General features: G+C 45.7%; 1 protein-coding gene across 4 annotated transcripts in view; it reads right to left on the bottom strand.

The window, feature by feature from the left end:
* The window catches only part of KLHDC3 (kelch domain containing 3), a 43,975-nt gene extending 23,022 nt beyond the window's left edge, over positions 1–20,953 (bottom strand). For 2 of the 4 annotated variants that reach the window (XM_061581689.1, XM_061581714.1), the window contains exons 1-8: positions 20,592–20,953; positions 17,347–17,611; positions 14,533–14,611; positions 11,732–11,893; positions 11,251–11,366; positions 10,082–10,153; positions 5,791–6,004; positions 2,392–2,478 (exon numbers count right to left, since the gene is read on the bottom strand). In XM_061581689.1, the coding sequence (XP_061437673.1) occupies positions 2,392–2,478; positions 5,791–6,004; positions 10,082–10,153; positions 11,251–11,366; positions 11,732–11,893; positions 14,533–14,611; positions 17,347–17,421 (805 nt within the window). In that variant the 5' untranslated portion in view covers positions 17,422–17,611; positions 20,592–20,953. Of the gene's footprint in view, positions 1–2,391; positions 2,479–5,790; positions 6,005–10,081; positions 10,154–11,250; positions 11,367–11,731; positions 11,894–14,532; positions 14,612–17,346; positions 17,612–20,139; positions 20,214–20,591 lie in introns of those variants that run through there. The other 2 variants (XM_061581698.1, XM_061581706.1) reach the window with 2 other exon arrangements.

Genomic DNA, 20,953 nt, shown 5'->3' with positions numbered 1-20,953 from the left:
CATCTCGCTACTGCGGCGCCCCTGACGTACGAATGGCAGACCAAAGGTGGGAACAGGACCCGAGAGCGAGTCCGTACAGCGGAGATGGGAGCGGCAGAGGTCGCAAACGGGTTTTGATTCTTTACCCGTACCCATACCCGGCCGCACCAGGGTCGCAAATGGGTACCCGTACCCGGCCGGGTACGGGTACCCGTTCCCTACCCCTACCCGTACCCTACCCGAAATGAGTGACAAACGGTTACTCACCAGTGACTCACGGCCTACCCGTACCCGTACCCGGCCACACCAGGGTCGCAAACGGCTACCCGTACCCGGCCGGGTATCGGATAGGGTACGGGTATCGGGTACCCGGTTGCGACCTCTGGGGAGCGGTGAGATTGGTCACGTGTGCAGCTGCCAGATGGGTTGCTACATCACAGGGCCGCGAGAGACGCCGATGGCTCGGGGAGTGACACAATCATCCAGCGGTGGACTGAGCACGGCTGATAAATTATTGAGGAAACACCGATGGATGATGGCAACTCTGCGTCGTACGCATTTGAAACACATTGCGTGCCCACTTGTGCCCCGATTACAAGGTTCTTTCACCAGGTATCTCCGGAAATATGATAAAAAAATCCGACGTATCAAGCCGCCAATCTGCAGTTCTTAATAATCGCCTGAAACTAGCGTTTTACATAAAATCAAATTAAAATGCAAGCAAACGTCACATCGCTTTGTTTTTTTAATGAGAGACGTCAATTAATTGGCACTCCGCTTCTGTGAAATTAATTCAGTCGTAAATTCAAACATGTACGAGCCAATTAATGAAAGAGGAACTTCCAGGCACTTTACCTTTTTAATCTCCATAGTTACAAGAGAGCTATCGCCATGGCTACAGCGGTTTCCTAGACACGCACGCACGTACACGCAATCCCCCTTTCTCTGTCTCCAGCTACTAGAGTAGCCAAAACGCACGACGAAAACAGAAACGTTGGTTGAAATGTTTGCAAAATTGTTAACTATTACACACCAACGCCAATGTGGTCAACCACTGAGGACCAATACAAGAACTGCTGGATAATATTGGCCTGGAAAGCCAAAAACTTTAAACCATTAAATATTTTTTATTTTACCAGGTAACTGAGCTACATAGCTCTTTTTCAGAAGCCAACCGGCAAGAAATGATAGCCCAACAAAGTGGCTTATCACATGGAAATGTATTACAGCCGAAAATGCTGAAAGGACGTCGAAATTAAAAGTGGAGGGAAAAACCGGAGGAACCGCAGAAAAATCCATGTAACCACGGGAAGAACATGCAATCTCCAACTCCAAATATGCAGGCGTTCAAGGGTCGGGATCGAACCCACAACCTCCTGTATATATATTCTTAGGTTTTTTCGGTAAAGTCACGTAGGTAAAAACTTTACCGAAAAAACCTAAGAATATGAATCCTTGGAGTCACGAAAGCTTCAAATCTAGAATTCCTGTATATTAGGCGAGATTGACGACCTAAAACATTCTTGTCTGTGTGTAATTACAGAATGGAGTTCTGCTTATAATTTCTTAAACCCAACATCGCTGTGCAACAATATAGACCTCCGGCTACTGTACAGTTTTAATATAATTTAACAGCAGCTGGGATTAATGAAAAAAATTAAATTTTAAATAACTCGTGGTGGAATAATGATACCATTGATTCAATGCTTTTTGCTTCTTAAGCTCACACAATTCATGCATTGAATTGCACATTCAATAATCAACGGTACACAATTTATGCACCATCAATCAACACAAAAGTATTTTTTGTTAAATTACTTTTATGAATTGCAAATAATTCATCGAATCGCCAGCACGGGGGGGGGGGATACAAATCATTGAACTCACGAAGAGTCCACCGAGGTTATTCTACACCTCATGTACACCTTACGTACACCCCGTTTGTCAATCGACTGCTGGATGAGGGAGGGCCTGCTCAAGCCCCACACAAGTTGTGGGGGTCATTTGACCATACTTCGCCACGCTGGCCAGTGCGGCTTGGTGAAAGGACGGGGAAAGCACAGGCGAGGGAGCATACAAGTACAGGGCAAGATGTTAACTACATCGCCTGCTATGCAGGAGGTCATGGGTTTTATCGCGACCCTGACACCTGTATATTTGGAGTTTGCAAGTTCTCCCCGTGGTCACTTGGATTTTTTTATGGGTCCTCCAGTTTTTCCCTCCAAAGTTAGAATCAACGTGCATTTAGGGCATGTGGCTGCTATAAATGTCCAGGTGATGAGACACATCGTTTGGGCTATCATTTGTGATAGTCAGGTCGCTTCTGAAAGAGAGCTATATAGTTCAGTAAACCTTACCTGGAATAATAAAGTTCATAGTTTTACTTTGCTGTGTTGCAGGTGTACATCTCACCTGGACTGAATTTCCACAGGTCATCGAAGTGCCTGTCCACCAGGGCGTTGTAGCCTCCAAAGATGTACAGCTCTCCCTTGTAGGCAACTGCAATGGGAAAAATCAAATGGATAAGTTAATGGGACACACACGTAACACACACATATATAGAGAGTTCAAACTAATTATTTGGTGAGCACTGCATTGGCAATGGTGCACAAGCTCAACGAACAATAAAACTCACATTTGTCAACAACCACCGAGACCTTACAAGGAATAATGTACAATAGGCGACGTTTTGGGCCATGACCCTTTGTTTACTTACCTGCCGTGAAGATGGTACATTGCCCGAAACGTCACCGTTATATTTTTTCATTTAAAAGCCACAAGTGTTATTTGACAAATGTATTGAGTTTTTTTTTTATAAAGACACACACAAGCTCATCCATTCAGACACGAAGCCGATTTGTAATGCCCCTAAACTACATTCAGCTCAACAGGTGACAATATTGTGAAAGCGTTAATTCCATATGCACAGAGCGACGCATGGAGATTCAGACCTGTGGCTCGCGCACACACACAACATCAATTCCAATAAAAATGTAGGTGTGAATCACTGCAAAGGAAAACTATCCATACCGGACTGCAGATTTTTGGGACGTGGGCTCAATTACAAAAAAACGAGCAAAAAAACTGTGAAGGATTGTGTAGAATAAGTTTTTGCACACACAGCGTGCCACATTGCTTGACAGCACTTCAATCACAATCTAACATCGTGTAATTTCTAACCATCGCTTAAGTGGGGTGTCCATGAACGAAACGGATCGCACCAGCGCACGCGACGTCAATCTGTTTGCACTTGGGCAAAAAATCATCAATCAAGATTCCTTGCCTGAGAGCAGGTGTGGGTGGAGGTGGGGTGCTCAATCGCCTTTTTGATTTCCCATCCCCACGTGATGTCTGTGCTCCACCTTTTCATGTCCAGACGTTTCCTCCCTCGTTTCAACTCAACCGGCAGAGCTTTCATTATTGTGCCCTCTACATCTTTAAACCCGTTTCTTTTTCTTCTTCTTCCAAACAAGGTCTTCTGAACTCGCATACATCTTACAGTCAACCCTTCGCCAATCCACTGCTGGATGAGGGCCTCCCCATGTCGGCCGTGCGTGGTAGTGGGTGTCACGTGACCGTACTCTCCACGCGCCATTCAGTGTGGGTTGGAGAATGCATTCTGCTGCACTGCTCTCGTTTGTCCACACATGAGTCCGCCACAGCCTATAAACAACCTGTTGTGCCTGGATGGTTGCCCATCTAATCACTTCTGCAGACTAAGTGTACCAGGTTACCAACGAAGGTCATCTATCGATTCCCATATAACCATCTTTCTGTACCTCTATTTTATGTGCTCAGCCCTGATTTAATGTACAGAGCACATAAACATTTTTTATAAGGTCCCACGGCACTCTCTGTATGGCATACTTTAAATCAAGCTAACTCTTCATATTTGTGTTTAAAGTACACAGTTTTATAGGCAAATTGTCCATAATTTATTGGCTGGTGCTCGTCTCTGTGCCGTATCGGTCAGGGAGTACAAGCTGCTGCTCGCTGTGCCCTGCTCAAAGGCAGAAAGGCACCCCCTACTGGCAGATACCAGAGTTGTATCTTCACAGTAATCATATAACTTGTTAATAATGTGAGCATTCGAGGTTTGACGCGTTCCTCTTGGTGTCTACGAGTTTAATACCAAGCATGTGCCTCTTCGTATTTCATTGAACACCGTTCAACTACTGTTGTATTTTTCTTTGTTCAATGGCCATATTAAAACGGTAACAGGAAGCGGGACAGGAGCAGGAAAACGTGGATTAAGAGATGATAACGCAAGTTGAAAACGTTATGGACTGTTAAGAAAAACACGGCGGCTTGGGAAGGACACATCGCTCAAGGGGATGAGGGCCGGTGGTGGAGACTGACAGCCAAATGAAGAAACACGCCAGAGAGTCCCTCCCGTCGCGGAGATGGAGCGATGATATCAGGATTTGAAGCTTTTGTGACTGCAAGGATTCACTCTTAGGTTTTTTCGGTAAGTTCACGTAGGTAAAAAATAAAATTAAAATTAATAAAAGTAAAATAAAAAATCACGACGTTTCGGAGGCAACACAAGCCTCCGTCCTCAGGTGGAACCGTCACAGCACGATTGCTGTATCAAGTATTTGATACAGCAAAATAAAAAAAGAATCACGACGTTTCGGAGGCTTGTGTCACAGCACGATTGCTGTATCAAGTACTTGATACAGCAAAATAAAAGAAAATCACGACGTTTCGGAGGCTTGTGTTGCCTCCGAAACGTCGTGATTTTTTATTTTACTTTTATTAATTTTTATTTAATTTTTTACCTACGTGACTTTACCGAAAAAACCTAAGAGTATAGAGATGAGATCAGCTCGTGCGCAGGAGCTGGACGCATTTTCGCATCGCGAGACTGGCAGGTGTTCATCCAGCAGTGGATAGATCGTGATTGATGATGATGACTGTTTAGATTCTCAGGTCATAGTCTTCACAATTCACTTTTTTCCCCAATTCATCAACAGCATCAGTGAGCGTAACATATCGATGTCAAATCAATAAACGTACTTTAAATCAATTCCCCGCCTACGAATGTGCTTTCCAAATTTGATCAGAATATCGAACATTATTCTTACTTTTTACGCTTTCCAACTAGGGTCGAAAGCATTTATGCATTTTCTCTGTCCATCACTAACGGGAGAGGGCACTGTAAGTCTAATGATGATCCAACACAAATGTAACTTTCGTTCACTATTGTGTTGCTATGAAGGACTTACCCTACTGAACATCGGCCACATTGATGGAAGGGTTGCCTGCAGCTTAAGACACAAACCAAAGTAACGCAGGACTATTTGTAACAACGCCTGAAGCACCTTGCCATGGAAGCTACTCGTCAGAAATATGAACACGCATTTTACCGCGACAGATATTAACTATTATTTTTATTTTACCAGGTAAGGCCCCACTGAGCTATATAAAGCTCTTTCAGAAGCCATCTAGCCACAAATGATAGCTCAAACGAAGTGGCTTATGTGGAAATGTATAGCAGCCAAACACTGTGAAAGAATGTTCCTAAATGCGGACGGAAAAACCGGAGGCCTCGGGGGTAAAATCCTCGCGACCAGGAGGAGAGAGACATGCAGACTCCAAATATACAGGCGTCAGGGTCGGGGATGGAACCTGCGACCTCCTGTATAAGCAGGCGAGGTAGGTCCCATCTCGCCACCGTGGTGCCTCGACTTCCGTACCCCTCATTAAAATAAGTTATGGCGATGAGCGCGCGTCTAGAAGCTCCACGTAACATCCGCGTGGCGCCGTGAATAACTCCCCGGGGGGCTTGTTCGACCGCCGTGTGCTTACACGCCGAGTGGCTCCTGCGTCCGTCGGGCGGCGTGCCGTTGACGGGCGGGTCGAACCAGTAGCGCTTCTCCGTGTCGAACACCTTGATGCGGTTGCAGTAGATCTCGCGATTGGAGTGCGACGGGCCCAGCATGTCGGCCCGCCCGCCAAACACGTACATCTTCTGGCCGATGAAGGTGGCCGAGTGAAAGTCCCGCCAGCGCGGGAGGCCGCCCTGCGTCGATCGAATCGGCGAACGCGGAAGAAAGTGGGTTAAGGAGCGGCTCTCGCAAAGGTCAACAAACAAAAGGGGCAAAGATACCCCACACGTAGCATGCAAGGGGCCATCTAAGAAAGTCCTGTTGGGCGAGAACCTACGATGGCCGGCACAGCACGAGACGGTGGCGTCGCTAGTGTCACGCCTGGCCGGGGGTCTCCACGGTGCTGCCGTTTACAACACTGCACGAGGTACTCGGGGGGGGGGGGGGGGGGGGCACGCAAATTTTAGTTCGAACCAGTGGTGCGGCTGTTGCAATTTGTCGACAATGGCAGAGTTGCATTCATTAATATTCTAAAGTGTAACACACTTGTACTTACCCTGTCGTTAAAGTTAGTAGTTATTCTGTGACTGTATAATCAATTATCACGGTGGCCGGATGGCTCGCAGTTTCAGAGCACTGAGCTGGGACCATTGACATCCTTGGTTTAAATTTCAGCATCAGTCTTAAGGGTTAAACTGGGCCCTCAATGGAGCAAGTTTATGGCCTCAGCCCAGTTGATGACTGTGTGCAAACACACACACAAAACCCATGACATAAAATTTGGGTTTACACTTAACAACGTGAAATTCCAGTTCTAAGAAAAAAAATTACGGCAAGGGAGACTTGCGTATAAATATACGGCAGCACAACTCTCCGCTATGTTTTAAATGAACTACCTTGAGTTTTAAAATAAAGGTTATGGCAGATCTTATCATACATTTATACAGCGCCTTAACCAAGGCAACCGTACAGTGAAATAACTATGGTACAAGATGGTTGGCGTGAGGGCATGAGATTAGTGGATGTGATATGTAAAATGAGGTGGTGGTGGCGATGATGCGTGCAATAAACGAAGATGGAAATGAGATGAGTGGATTGATGACGGGTGACCATGGGGAGTTTGGGGGACAGGGAAGGCGGCGTTCGTACGAGTGGGGAGGACAACAAGGGGAGAAGGATGGGTGGGCAAGAGAAAATAATACTGGTAGGAACCTCCTGGTTACACCAGCCCACAGGGGATTATTGTGTCCGTCCGTCCGTCGTGCATCCAAAAATGGGAAGGGTGGGGCTGGGTGGGGAGGGTGGGGCTGGGTGGGGGATGGGAGGGGTGGGGCTGCTCACCCCGTGGTGCCCTTATAAAACTCAAGGTTTAACCTACTCACGCTGGCTTGTGCCCGCCCTCACAGTCGGGCATATTTGCGGAATACACCACGCCGCCGTTGACCCTGGCCATTGACCGAGCAACCCAACGTTCTTACCAGCTCCCTCCGCAGGAATGTGTTAAGTGGGATTTAAGAGAAGAGCGGAAGGTAGTGATAGAGGGTGATTGTTTGACGTGCAAGGGCAGTTTATTCCAGCGAAGACACTGAAGATCGAGACACTAAAATTTGCAATACCATATATTACAAGCCAAAAGCTACCCACCACTAACCTACTCTGAAATAACACATTCACACCTGTGTACCGATTTAAAAGTCAACTGGGCTTTGGTTAAATTCCACTGATGAAAGCACGAGCGCTGTCCTCTACTGCCACCTAGTGGACGTTAGACAGGACACAGGCTACGGGTATAAATGTTACAATACACTTTTTAAAAGGCGTAAAAAAAATCAAGGGAGAAATTTTGATTTATGTAAATTAATTTCACATGCGTTGGTTGTAAAAGAACACCAGTGGCAGTGTAGAAAACTCGAGCGAAAAATATGCTTTGTCATTTTGAGTAATCTACGTAGAGCGAAAACCCATTTAAGGTTATTAATACATCCAATCGCAGCAGGCGTTCTTTCAATAAAAAGTCTGCTCACCAACATGCAACGCGATAAGCTTTCTTTTGGATAAGCTATAAGCAACTTACATAATTTTATCAATCTGTATTACGTACAGAATTTTCAGGTAGTATAGCAGAGTCAAACATCGTTTGAAATCCTCACATCCTAGACTCTCTGCTGGTTGTGTTAGATCATTGTTCTTGACTAATTTTCAGAGGGGGGGGCCCACTTTCGCCGATGTGACATCAGTGTGAGTGAGGGCCACCGCACATTTGAAACCAATAGGCTTTGACAGCAGCACGGTGATGGTGGTGTTTTTACACGTTGCGTATTGTCGGGGGCTGCACGTCAAAGGGGCCGCACTAAAGGCCACCAGGGGTTGCCAGTGGCCCGCGGGCCCTGAAATAAAGAGCACCGGTTTAGACACCGTCACTGAAGCGCAGAAGAGTGGCCAGTTGCGGGCGGAAGACTGGCTCGTGGTGAGGCAAGTACATCGGGGGAGGGTGGTGAAACGGGAGGGGATTGGGATTGCGAAGAGTTGGACCTTGAGTCAAACACAGCGCCCGGGGACCGATTCGCTTGTCCTTAAACGAGCCAACGCACATTTGCCTCTGTGACTTACGCCACAGTTGGCGATCGAGACATGCATGGGGGGCGCGTTTCCATCGACGCCGGGATGACGAGCAACTTGCGGCAACGACGTGGCACGTGGTGGTTTATTAAAGCCCCGCCCCTCGCCCCGCCAAAGATTAGTTTTAACCAATTAATTTGTACGATAAAAAGATATGAGCTCCAGCGCGGTTGACAGACGAGAGGTTTTATTTACCTCTAGATGTGGATGGATGTTCGTATGTATGTCTGTATGTATGTTGAACTTATTTCGCACTGTACGCAACCAACCGTGATAATCGGGAGGTGAGGGGGAAGAACATCAAACTATGGGTCTGTGCGAGTCTATGCATGCTGAACTTCTTTTACCACCGTACATAGCCAACCGTGTCCATCTGAGGTGGGGACACACACATAGTGTAGATTGACAAATATTACGAGTAATATATGTACATGAAGAAGGGCTGTTGCTGCAAACAGCACCTATTTATCGATTTTTCATTTTAAGGCCAAAGTGTTGAGAAACTTACTGCGTTTTTTGTTGATTGTGCTTGTGCACCAGTGCCAACGCAGCAGCATCGCCAAATCATTTGCTTCGCACGAATACATGCAGCATTTATTTACATTACACACATGAACGTGTCGGCTTTAAGTCGATCAGAAGGTAACGCAGCCAAACCCGTTCAACAATTTGTACGTTTCATACGTCTGAACCGTCTAGATTTGTAGCTAGCTCTGAAGTTTTGACAACACTGCAGTCGTAACAAAACCCTCAATCATAATCGAGGCATTTTTTTTAAGAACACTATAAAATAACCTTTGCAAAAAAAAAATCAACTGCCATTTAACTTACTCGATGTGTGAATGACGTCTTATTTTGTCAATTTGTACCGTGTGGTGTCACGCATGACGTTCGAAGAGTCGAGTCTGCTCCCGGCAGGAGGTGGCGCGAAACGTCGGGACAACGTGCCGAACACGCAGCACATGACCTTCCCACCCCCACCCCACCGAAAGCACGTTGGAGAGCTACGGCAGAGCAGCCGTGATAAACTACGTCGCACCCTTAATTTGTTTATGAAAGCCTGAGGGACACTCTGAACCGAGTTCCAAACTTCCCCCACCCAGACACGCTCGCATGCCTGCACGCACGCACGTACGCACTCGGCATTTAAAGTCAATGCTATTAAATATTTTTTTTCCCCCTTGCCGTTCCGGGTGCAACGCGTATAACGCACAGAGCAAGGACTGAGTGACACAGATACAACTCTTCCACGAACTAAACTATTTTTATATATTTTTTATTTTACCACGTAAGGGCCACTGAGTTATGTAGTACCTCTTTTTCATAAGCGACCTGGCCACAAATGATAGCTCAACGAGATGGTTTATTGGCAGTGGTGTAACAAGCACAAACTCACCAAATTTGTCAAAAACATTAAGAGATGATCTGTCATGCAGGAGGGCCACGGTCTTAAACATAACCTATTTTATACGCTTTCCATTTTAGGGCAGCGTTATCGACGAACGTGTTAGCGTGGTGAAAGGACGGTCAAACAACCCCCACGATAAGCTCTGCGTGGGGAGGCCTTCCTTCAGCAGTGCATTGATGGACGGGTAGTCGTGTGAAAATACGTTAACAACCGTAGCGCAGGAATCGCACGACCGTTTACTCACCAGTGCGTGGATTAGTGTCCAGGTCATCGTCGTGGTGTCCATTTTGTGAACGTCGTTGGAAAAACAATCGGCCTGTGAGAAATATACAAAAAAAATAATCACAAACATCCTCCCCCATACCAACATTTATTTACCTTGTGCATATATTTTGTTGATACGCTGTACCTGAAAATCAATGCAAAGTCACTTGTAAGCAAACACAAGGGAACTGTTTAAACTAGAGCAAAAGGATAACCATGTCACGGCCTGTCAATTCTGCTTGAACCAAACATGTATTTTCCTTTATCATTATTCCAATCCGGCCGGCTAACAAAGTCGTTAAGAGCACATGCGGTTTGCAAACAGCAGGTTACAACTTAGGTTTGAAGTTTGCAGCTTACCCTCCAGAAATAATGCGTTGTGTATTACATTTATTGTTTAACGTGTCTTTAACACGTAGGCGTTTGCGACCAATATGATTAATAAAAAAATTTTGGTTAGATCGCTGAAATATAAATGTGTCGCAAACCCACCTCCACCCGACACAGCCAATTAGTAAGGTTAGTCACGTGAACAAAATGTGCCAATTAGTTACTATTAAGTGGCACGTTTTGTTGTGGGTTTGCTCTCAAACACACAACTGGTGTGCTGAAGCAGTAACTAATTGACACTTTTTGTTCACGTGACAAACCTGACCATTAGCAATGTCGGGTGGAGGTGGGTTCACGGTGGCGCCACGGTGGCTAGGAGATGTTAACTACCTCGCCTGGTATACGGGAGCTCGTGTGTTCGACTCTGACGCCTGCTGGATATTTAGAGTTTGCGTGTCTCTCTCCCCGTGGTCACGTGGATTTTCCTCCGGGTCCTCTGGGTTTTCCCTCCACATTTAGAAACGTGCGTTTCGGCTTTTTGGCTGCTGCAAATATCCACATGATAAGGCACTTCCTTGAGCTATCATACGGAGCCAGGTCGCTTCCGAAAAAGAGCTATATGGCTCAGTGGGCCTTATCTGGCAAAATTAAAAAGGTCTTTAGTTTTTCGGCACATTTGCACGACCAAACCAAAAAAACGTTACCATGTTTTACGTGTACTTATCATCATCAATGGTTTTGTGCTCAATGTCAATCTCCATCGTCGTCGTCTGGACGAAACGAGGCGACACATGGTCGCGGGCGAACGCTGGGGCTTACCAGCTGCTCGTACCCGCCGAAGATGTACATGCACTTGCGCAGAGCCGCCGCGGAGTGACCGTCCCTGGCGCCGGGCACCGGGCCGGACACGTGTGGGCGCAGCCACCGGTGGGTGTCTGCGGGTTAACGGGAAAACACGTGGCACGCACGCACACGCACGTCCGCGCATCGAACGTCGCGTATTTTTTGTTTGTTTTACAATCGCTCCCATCGCATGAGTAAATGGAGCTCAACAACGGCTTTTGCTTTGGTGCCTTGAGATGTCGTGCATGGCAGGTGCGATATATATAGACACTTTTTCAAACAGTTTCTGGGCATAGGCCCAGAGGCCCAGGACGTCAACCGGCCATCAACAAAAAAGCATCAGAGTAGTAACGTTTCACGTATCAAGAGAGGTGTTATGGAGTGGTTAAATCGAGCACTCTGGCAGAACGACCAGCATCATCTTCATCAGCCAGGATCTATCCACTGCGGCACTCACAAATGTCGAAGGAGTAGAGCACGTTGCAGGCGCCATCTGTGTCGTTGCGTCCGCCCCAGACGTAGATGGCGTCCTCCACGAGCACGGCCGTGTGGCCGTAGCGCATGTACGGCATCTGCTTAGGGCCGATCACCGGTGGCAGCTTGCTCCACCGCATCGACACTACATGGTGCGCGTGTGAATGTGAGCGACAGGGCAAACAACGGGTGTCACTCAACTCGCAATCTACCCGTGCTGCGAACGTACGAGTTCGGCAAGTGACCATCCGTGCCCACCCACTTGCCCCCCGCCAGCCCACCTCTTACGGTGTAATTCATCTGTTGAACCAGTGCAGGGAATTCAACATTGGGATTATTTGGACTCGGCCACAGCAATGTGGAATATCCACTGTCCTTGCAATGTTATGAACCGAGGGGGTGTCCTGAAAACACTTGAGAACCCACATATATATTTCATAAATGACAACCCACGCGTCATCCGCTGCTCCATTAATGCGTACGTGTGCGATGTGAACGAGCGGGCACGCAATGGGTGTCAATCTCCTTCGACTCAACAACCCGTGTGACGATTCACAAACCACCCACACCCCCTCCCCCCCTTATGATTTGATGCAATGAAGGGGCGAGCACGAATAACCTGATAATCCACATATATACACTTTAGATTTTAAATAACATCATGTCAAGATTAATTTAAACACTTGAGAATACACTTTGGTAATTGGTTCTTTACCCTTCTATCTGGCAACAAAACTGACACCTTTTTACAAGGAGTCATGTTTGCATAGACCGCAATACCTGCAGTCATAATACAAACAAAAGAACATACCTCTGATAATGTGCACTATCAGAGTTATGTTCTTTTGTTTGTATTATGACTGCAGGTATTGCGGTCTATGCAAACATGACTCCTTGTAAAAAGGTGTCAGTTTTGTTGCCAGATAGAAGGGTAAAGAACCAATTATCATATTTTTACTGGCAAATGAGGTTCCCATAGAATACACTTTGGTTTTGTGTCATCTCCCCACTCATGGGCATACAAATTAACCTGGCTGCAAATAATAGCTCAACGAAGGGGCTTATCATGTGGAAATTTACAGCAGCCAAATACTCTAAACGCAAGTCGATTCTAAATGCGGAGGGAAAAACTGGGAGGACCCAGAGAAAAATCCACGCGACTACAACGAGACACGCAAACTCCAAATATATAGCAGGCGTCAGGGTCGGGATTGAACCCGTGACCTATTGAATACCAGGCGAGGTAGTTAACGTCTCACCACTGCGGTGCCCGCCGAAGCAGTGGTACGGTGATTAGCGGCACCGCGCTGTGAACCAGGCAGCCAGAGTTCAATTCCTAGCCACGGCTAAAATTGGTGGCATATGAAAGCTGGCATTGCCCTCCGACACCTATTCACAAACCCACACTGACCAGCGTGGTGAAGTATGGTAACAAAAAAACCGATGACTTGCATGGAGTGGGAAGTCCTAATCCCCTTGGCGAATTGAAAATGGCTGGAATTCATGTTTTTTTTGTCTCATTTATATAGTATTTTTTATATATAGCGTTTGTACAGTTGTTTGCTCCAATAGACTAGTTGTAACATAAAAAAACCGATGACTTACATGGAGTGGGAAGTCCTAATCCCCTTGGCGAATTGAAAATGGCTGGAATTATGTTTTTTAGTCTCATTTATATAGTATTTTTGGTTTTATATAGCGTTTGTACAGTTGTTTGCTCCAATAGACTAGTAGTTTCATTATGATTCCTGTAAGCGTTTGCATTAATCATAATAGATTCCTACAAACACAATTCAATGTATGTATCGTGAGCGTATTAATCTATGTTAACCGATTAATCAATGCCTTGTTACATGCCCGATATAGAAGGAACCCTCACCCGCTCACACGATACGTTGTGGCCTTGACAGATAAATTATTATGATTGCCGACGGTTTTGGCAATGAACAAAAGGCCAATGCCAGAAACATCTTCGAAGGCCAGTGTTGTTCACGAGCATGCCGAGTTTGTTTCTATCTGGGTGAACAGTTGAAGATGTATTGCTGTGCAATGTTACAAACAAGGCATTTCGCAAACACGCAACCATTCAGACTCGTCAAGGCTATTTTAACAATGCTGACAACGCACTTTAGTTTTCAAACAACATTGGCAAATTTATAACCATGATGAAACGATAAACAACTCACAGGGTATGTTATATATATTTTTTTATAATTTAAATATTGCATGTGTTAAAGAGTCGACGTGAGAATAGGTGTGGCATGCCTATTTTGGGCATTGTAGAACTGTGCGGGGTTTTAAGTTGTAGATTTTAACATGCTTGTGCTTAAGTGTGCTTACGAGTTTGCTATGTGTATGTCCCACTTCGTACCCTGGACAATCTCGTAGAAACGAGAAAATCTTCATAAAATAACAATCCACAAACTCAACCAGTTATTCATTTACAAACAGATGCTTATCGCAGGAAATATTATTTGGTGATGCTCCATTTGGCAGTGATGCACAAGCACAACCAACAACAATAATCTACACCATAATAAAAAAAAATACATAACAATTAATCGGGCTTAATTCATTGTCCTTACTTCACAAACATTACGTACGGCGTGAAAAAAGTTCAACATACATAGCCATACATACTACAAAAGAAGCCTGCATACATGCACGAGGCATGTGAAATGTATTTTAACAGTGGTAAACTTCGTAATACGACGCCGATTAAGGCAGCTTCTATTCCGAGCGACACAAACTTTACACGGCACTTTGACATCGCTCGAGACTCACCCAGGTTAAAGATGTGCACGTCGATCTGCCGCAGAGTCTCGTAATCTTCACCGGAGCAGTATCCGCCAAACGAGTAAACCTGCCAAAAAATGATCAATCGCATCTCACTTTATGGGAATTTTTTTTTACGGAGTTCGGCTCCAAGGGGTGAAACATTACCGATGTAAACACAATCGTGTATGTTTCGAAGACGACGTGGCGCTAAACGCAGTGTGACGTGTCATCTCAGATCTCCCAACAAAAGCCACCGACCAGTTTCTGGGAGAGATCTTAACTCAACTCACCCCTGCTGCAGCGTGTGTCCACACCGCAAAATGCGACAACTCCATTTTAAAAGGGTAGGATCGTGGTTGGCTTTTGATGGAACATCTTAACGAGTGCCTCACTACAGTTAGCATTCCGTAGTTTTGAAATCGTTTATACCTGTTTAACAACCGTATATATACTGGACTGGACAAGTCTCTACAGTTGAAAATATGCTGTTGAGTACCTGTAAACTCTTATAGACGTTAGGGAATCTGTAACTCCCTAATACATGTAATACAAACCCAGCTTGTATTTACATGGATTGCTAAATTATTGTTGTTACGCTCGTTTTCCCAGGAATGCCTCACCGAATATCAAAAAATTATTTTTTTCAGAAGGGTCCTGCAAAGATTTCATTGTTTGCAGCGCGTGATGTTGCTTCTTGTAATCCTCAGTTATTTGCAGGTAATGTTTTGAGCACTGGAATGTTACACTGTGTGCTATTCATCTAGCTATGGCAAGGACACGGAGAACCCAGAGGGAAACCATGCAGAACATACAAACTGCACACAGACAGGTGCCAAAGTTCAGGAATCGAACTCGAGCCCTTCTTTGTTACGAAGGAAATCGATGCAAAAAAGTTTCAAAGTTGTTTCCTGCTCAAGCGCACGTCCGCTTGGCATCCATCACTTATGTAGAGCCCTGAGCCAATATTGAAATTTCCACATTTCTATGGTTGGGTGTGGGCAAATAAATGAATAACACAACCACTGTTGTATAAATCACATCAATTGATGCAAACATTAAAACTCTTACCAAAAAAAAGTAAGGGTTATGTCTACAGGTCTGGATAATTATACAAGGTTAATTATATAAATTAAGTAAACAAAGTTGAACCAGTCTCATTTGGAGAAAACGAACACCCCCCACAGACGAATTGTGTTGTGGTCACAGGCAGGCCCCCTCCTCCCCCCGCCGTGAGGGTTACATCTATTTATGTTGAGAATATACGTGCGAGCCACAGCACTGTCAGGCAGGCTAACAGGGCACCCAGGTGCTGTTCTCAGATTAGCGCTGTTATTTAAATGTTCTCTTTACCATGCCCGCATGTGAAGTAAAAAAAACGATTATCCGTTTACCAACCTTCACCGACCTTCACCAACCTGCACGGTGAAGTACGGTCAAACAAGTAAGTCCCAAGTGTGACACGGCGTGATGGGGCATTCATCCATGACATGGGGCAGAGAGGTTTTCAAATACCGTGTGACAATTCATCTTCTTGGTTTGTTTGGTAAAGTCACGTACAAGGGAAGTAATAAAATAATAAAAATAAAACATAATAAAATAATTCTCACGACGTTTTGGCCACAACGCAAGCAGCCGTCCTCAGGTGACGAACAGGTCTGTTGGAAAGACAGTGTCTGAATTCAGACACTGTCTTTCCGACAGACCTGTTCTTTTATTATTATTTCATTATTTCCCTTCTATGTGACTTTACCGAAAGAACCAAGAAGATGAATCCCTGCAGTCACGAAAGCTTTAAATCGTGTGACAATTGTTTAGATCTTTACCAAAGTTGAACTGGATTCGAGTATAAATTTCCATGACTTTTGGAATCGATAACAGATTCGGTAAACAATAGAAAAATGGACAATAGATTAATACCCCTATCTTAAATGGTCAAAGGACCTGGGTTTGTATTAAATTATGCAACGTTTAAGTCAGAGTGGTTTCCCATAGCAATGCATGCATGGGGGGTAAGGGGGCGATTCATCACCTGTTTAAAGCCATGGGTCATTGGTGGAATATCCACATTCCCATGACAGGGTGAGTCTATTCATAGTACAACCACTGCTGACTTCTCACAATGGGGTGGTGGGGGTCTATTTGATTGACTTTGAAGAGGATTAGGGAACAAGTCAACCCCCAAGCAGGATTCAAACCCGCAACCTTCAGATACTGAGAGTGAGCTCTAACCACAGCCACACCCAGTCAAAAAATAAAATACACAGAAGACATGTGCCAAGACAAAAATAACTAAATGTTCTGCCCAGGTCCAGTTTTTCCATAAATTAAAAAACACCGTTTCCACCTGTTAATGAGTTGATGGTCAACCACAAAGAGGGGTGTGTGATGATGAAGAAGTTGACAAAGACGTCGGTTTATAAAAAAAAAAACACAGCCCAACCAACGTCTCCTCATCGCAAACTGCATTTTGGTCAGTTCGAAGTAGTCGGCCTCATGGAGTCACACGGGCCATATGACAAGAATCCGCTTGCCGTATGAAGCGAAGCCGTGCGCCATATGAAACTAAGCAGCGGGGCGGTATAAAACTGATTTGTGTCTAGTTTACTGTCCTTACCCCGCACCTCCAATTAGCAGGGTTGGCCATGTACGGTGTGAAATAAGTTCCACATACATACAAACATGCATACAGACGAAGCCACGGGCAGTATAAAACTAAGTAGCGGGGCGGAGTGAAACAAAATCGCGGGGCCATGTGAAATCAAGCAGCAGGCTGTATATTCGGGCTCATGGCCCATAACACAAGTCAGCGTGGCGCGCTACCTTGTGCCCAACGGCGACGGCGGCGTGGTTGACCCTGCGGGGGCCGCCCTCCAGGTGCGTTGTCCAACGAAGCATGGCTGCTTCCTGTGTCGCACCCACGCCCCCCCCACCCTCCAGTGGCCACCGGGTAAAAAAGTGAACTCCAGTTGTGCTTTGGTATATATCCCTCGCCTCGTTCCTCCTCCCAACCCCTTCTCACGCCATCATCTCGTCCGTCCAGCGTGCACCGCCTTGCCCATGGAAGCGAGCGCTGTTTTCTCACACACTGACGACAGTTCGACGGGAAGCGTTTAATAATAATAATACTAACCTTGCCCTGGTCTTGCACGGCTATTTTTTTGGTAATCCACTGCTGGATGAGAGCCTTCCCATGCCACGCGCGTCGTGGGAGTTATCTGATCAAACTTCATTGCACTCGTCAATGTTGGCCAGCGAAGGCGGGGAGAGCAGACATGGCAGCATAGAAGTACAGGACAACAATGGGTTTTGCTATACTGTCCTCTGCTTTGCCTGTGAATGAAAAGCGCCTCCTCCTCGTCCCCACACTAAGTCATGGGGGTTGTTTGACCATACTTCACCACGCTAGTCAGTTTGGGTTGAACGGGCGAGGTTGGGTAGGACTGGTCAAGACATCACTCTTCATTCCTCACATTTATTTTAATGATCTACGACAGGGTTTGGCAACCTGTTGCTGTGAAGCCACACGTGGCTTATTAAAGAATGCTTCATGAGATTATTTATTAAGGGCCACCACCTCCTATTCACGCGCGTTGCGGCTCTTGAAACACAGAGTTGTTTAACGCATTCGAATAAAAAAAGGCTTTTCTTGTTATTTTGGCTGCTGACCTCTGATCAATGACGTAAAGACCACAAGGCAATTCTTCACAACATGCTAATGGATTTGGATCTGGACAAAGGCTGTGTGTTCTTTACACATAATTGCAGATTATTTAAAAAGTATGATTTTCTGGCATACACTATTAATACTATTATGGGTTTTTCTAATTATTTACAGCTTTGATTATTGACGTTAGCCATGGGCAGGAATCAAACTCATGTTGTGGGGTTCATAGCATGATGACCGCTAAGCGCTCCACACCCTGCTGTCTTTTATTGTGCACATTCTAACCGTTAGGGAGAATATATATATATTTTTTTAAAAAATAACTTTTTATTTTACCAGATATGGCCCCACTGAGCTATATAGCTCTTTTTCAGAAGCGACCTGGCCATGCTCAACGAAGTGGCTTATGTGTAAATTTATATCAGACAAATAATCGAAACGAATGTTTCTCAATATGGACAGAAAAACGGGAGGATCCGGAGAACATGCAAACTCCAAATATGAAGGCGTCAGTGTCGGGATCGAACCCACGACCTCTCCTGCATACCAGGCGAGATAGTTAACATCTGTCCAACAACAAAACAAATAAGCATACAATGCGTCTCCTTCACATATCTGCCCCTTGTTTTTCGGTCCTTCACTTGGTCAATAACTGACTGGACCCACTACACAATCCAGTAAAATGTCCACAACTTGGCGTGTAAATGCCACTGCCATTACGCGTCCTAAAGTACCGTCGCCGTGGAAATTGCAGCGATTAAGCCTTGCTCGTGCGCAGGTGCCCGGCGGATACTTTCTATGGCAGGGCCGTGAGAGGTGACAGCCGATTTAGGACGGAGGCCCTTCATCCCAGCTGCGGACTGATCGTGGCCAGGAATCGAACTCGGGTCGATCGATGTTGCGATCGTCGAGGACGACAGGTTAGCGCGGGCATGGTGTCCTTCGGGGAGGGGGGGGGTTCTGTCACGGGAATGTGGAATTCACGACGCTGGTTCACAGCAGCAGCAGCAACAACAACAACAAGAGACGCGCAAAGCGGGGCAATGACGTTGAACTGTGAATACCGCAATCCCCTTTGGCCAGGGACAAGGGGACATCACCACAACACCATTAATAGAACAAGGTAACTCGATACCAGAACTTCTGCGATACTCGAAGTGACGAACTATTAAGCGGGTATTAAATATGGGCATGTCATATGCCTGTTGTTCTTAGTGGGATTAACAAGTGGATGCAACCGCTTTCGGATGTTAATGGACGATATGATTATTATCATCGGACTGAATTACACACCGTATTATAACGTGTCATTCACATATTGGTGTCCTAACACCACATTAATACACTTACAAAATATATAACTCTCGTCAGTTAGGGCATAAGCTACTTTATTCAGAATTATTTGCGTAACCTGGGACTAATATAGAATAACGAATGACCAACAATTTTAGAAGTCTTCAAACCTTGGAATTTATCATCAGCCCCCCCCCCCCCCCCAATTCGAATCTTCCAGAGCCCGAGTAACTTTACACAGAGTAATTCGCGCAAATGAATGCACTTTAATCGCTGCTTTAACTGAACCGTGTCTTGTAGCGCATTCGTTTCAACACTCCTCCGGCAATGCAATAGGCACACACCCCACCCCCTCTCTTAAATAAAGCGTGTGCCGGGTGCCCCGTAAACTCGTACAAAACACGTGTCTCTCGCGCCATTACGACGCACACACCGGCTTAGTACAAGACGCGCCACCAAGGACATAAAGAAGCACTTTGACAGCATTGTTGGACATTGAATTACCAGCAGTGGGATTACAACACAAGCCGACAACGCGTGTTAGAAGAGTATTTATCCGCTAGAAATGTCCGCATAAGCCACTTCGTTGAGCTACCAACTCGTGATAGGCGGGGTTTGCTTGTTAAAAACAAGTACGTAGCTTGTTGGGGCCTTACCTGAGTTAAAATAAAACACTTTAGAGACGACACTTCCTACGAACATGCGAAATAAGCCACGGCCGTTTACATTTCATAAACCGCATTGGAAAGCCCCCCCCCCCCCCCTCGGTCCCGGCCAATCGTGTGTTAACGTTGGCCAGGTCACGTGCTGCACTTGCGGCCAATCAACGCGCGTTCTCCGATAGGGGTGGTGGTGGGGTGCCACCACCCCCCGCGCGTATGCGCTGTACGAATTCCAACACCACCCCCTCGTGTGCCACACAAACAAACAACTCAAGCGGGGCTAAGGCGAATTGCAACAACTTTCTTATTTTTTAAAAGATTATTAAAGTACGGCCGTCGGTGGTCGGTCCACTGCTGGATGAAGGCAACTCCCTCCCCCCGTGAAGCGATACATAGAACGGCGACTTTAAACGTTTGGTTAAAGTGTCAACCAAATGCATTCAAACCTTTTTCTTTTCCTCAACAAACCCCGGGGGGAGCCTCCGGGAGCTGTAACCCACCGGCGGCGGTCGTCTTGAGCGTGTGAGGGCGACACGAACGACGTTCGACTCGCGCTAATATTGACGTCTTTAAAACAACTAAAAAGTTGAAGGTTTCAGCTACGCCGGATGTCTTAATTTTGTAGATTTTTTTTCAAAAATAAAATAAAAAAAAACGTCGTGACGATGAGAATTGCTAGTAACTTTGTACGAAATGTAATTTTAATACTGTTATAGAATTTTTAAAAAACTATTTTACAACAAAAACAAAAACCTGAGGCGCCGCTCCGCTACGCGTGGCCGAGTCGCGGGCGTCTCTTTGAAGGACC

The sequence above is a fragment of the Lethenteron reissneri genome, chromosome 8, assembly GCF_015708825.2.
Source record: "Lethenteron reissneri isolate LAM-NWPU_2019-01 chromosome 8, ASM1570882v1, whole genome shotgun sequence".
NCBI lineage: Eukaryota > Metazoa > Chordata > Hyperoartia > Petromyzontiformes > Petromyzontidae > Lethenteron > Lethenteron reissneri.
Note: the sequence above shows the minus strand (reverse complement) of the source record. Positions and strands in the feature narration are given on the sequence as shown.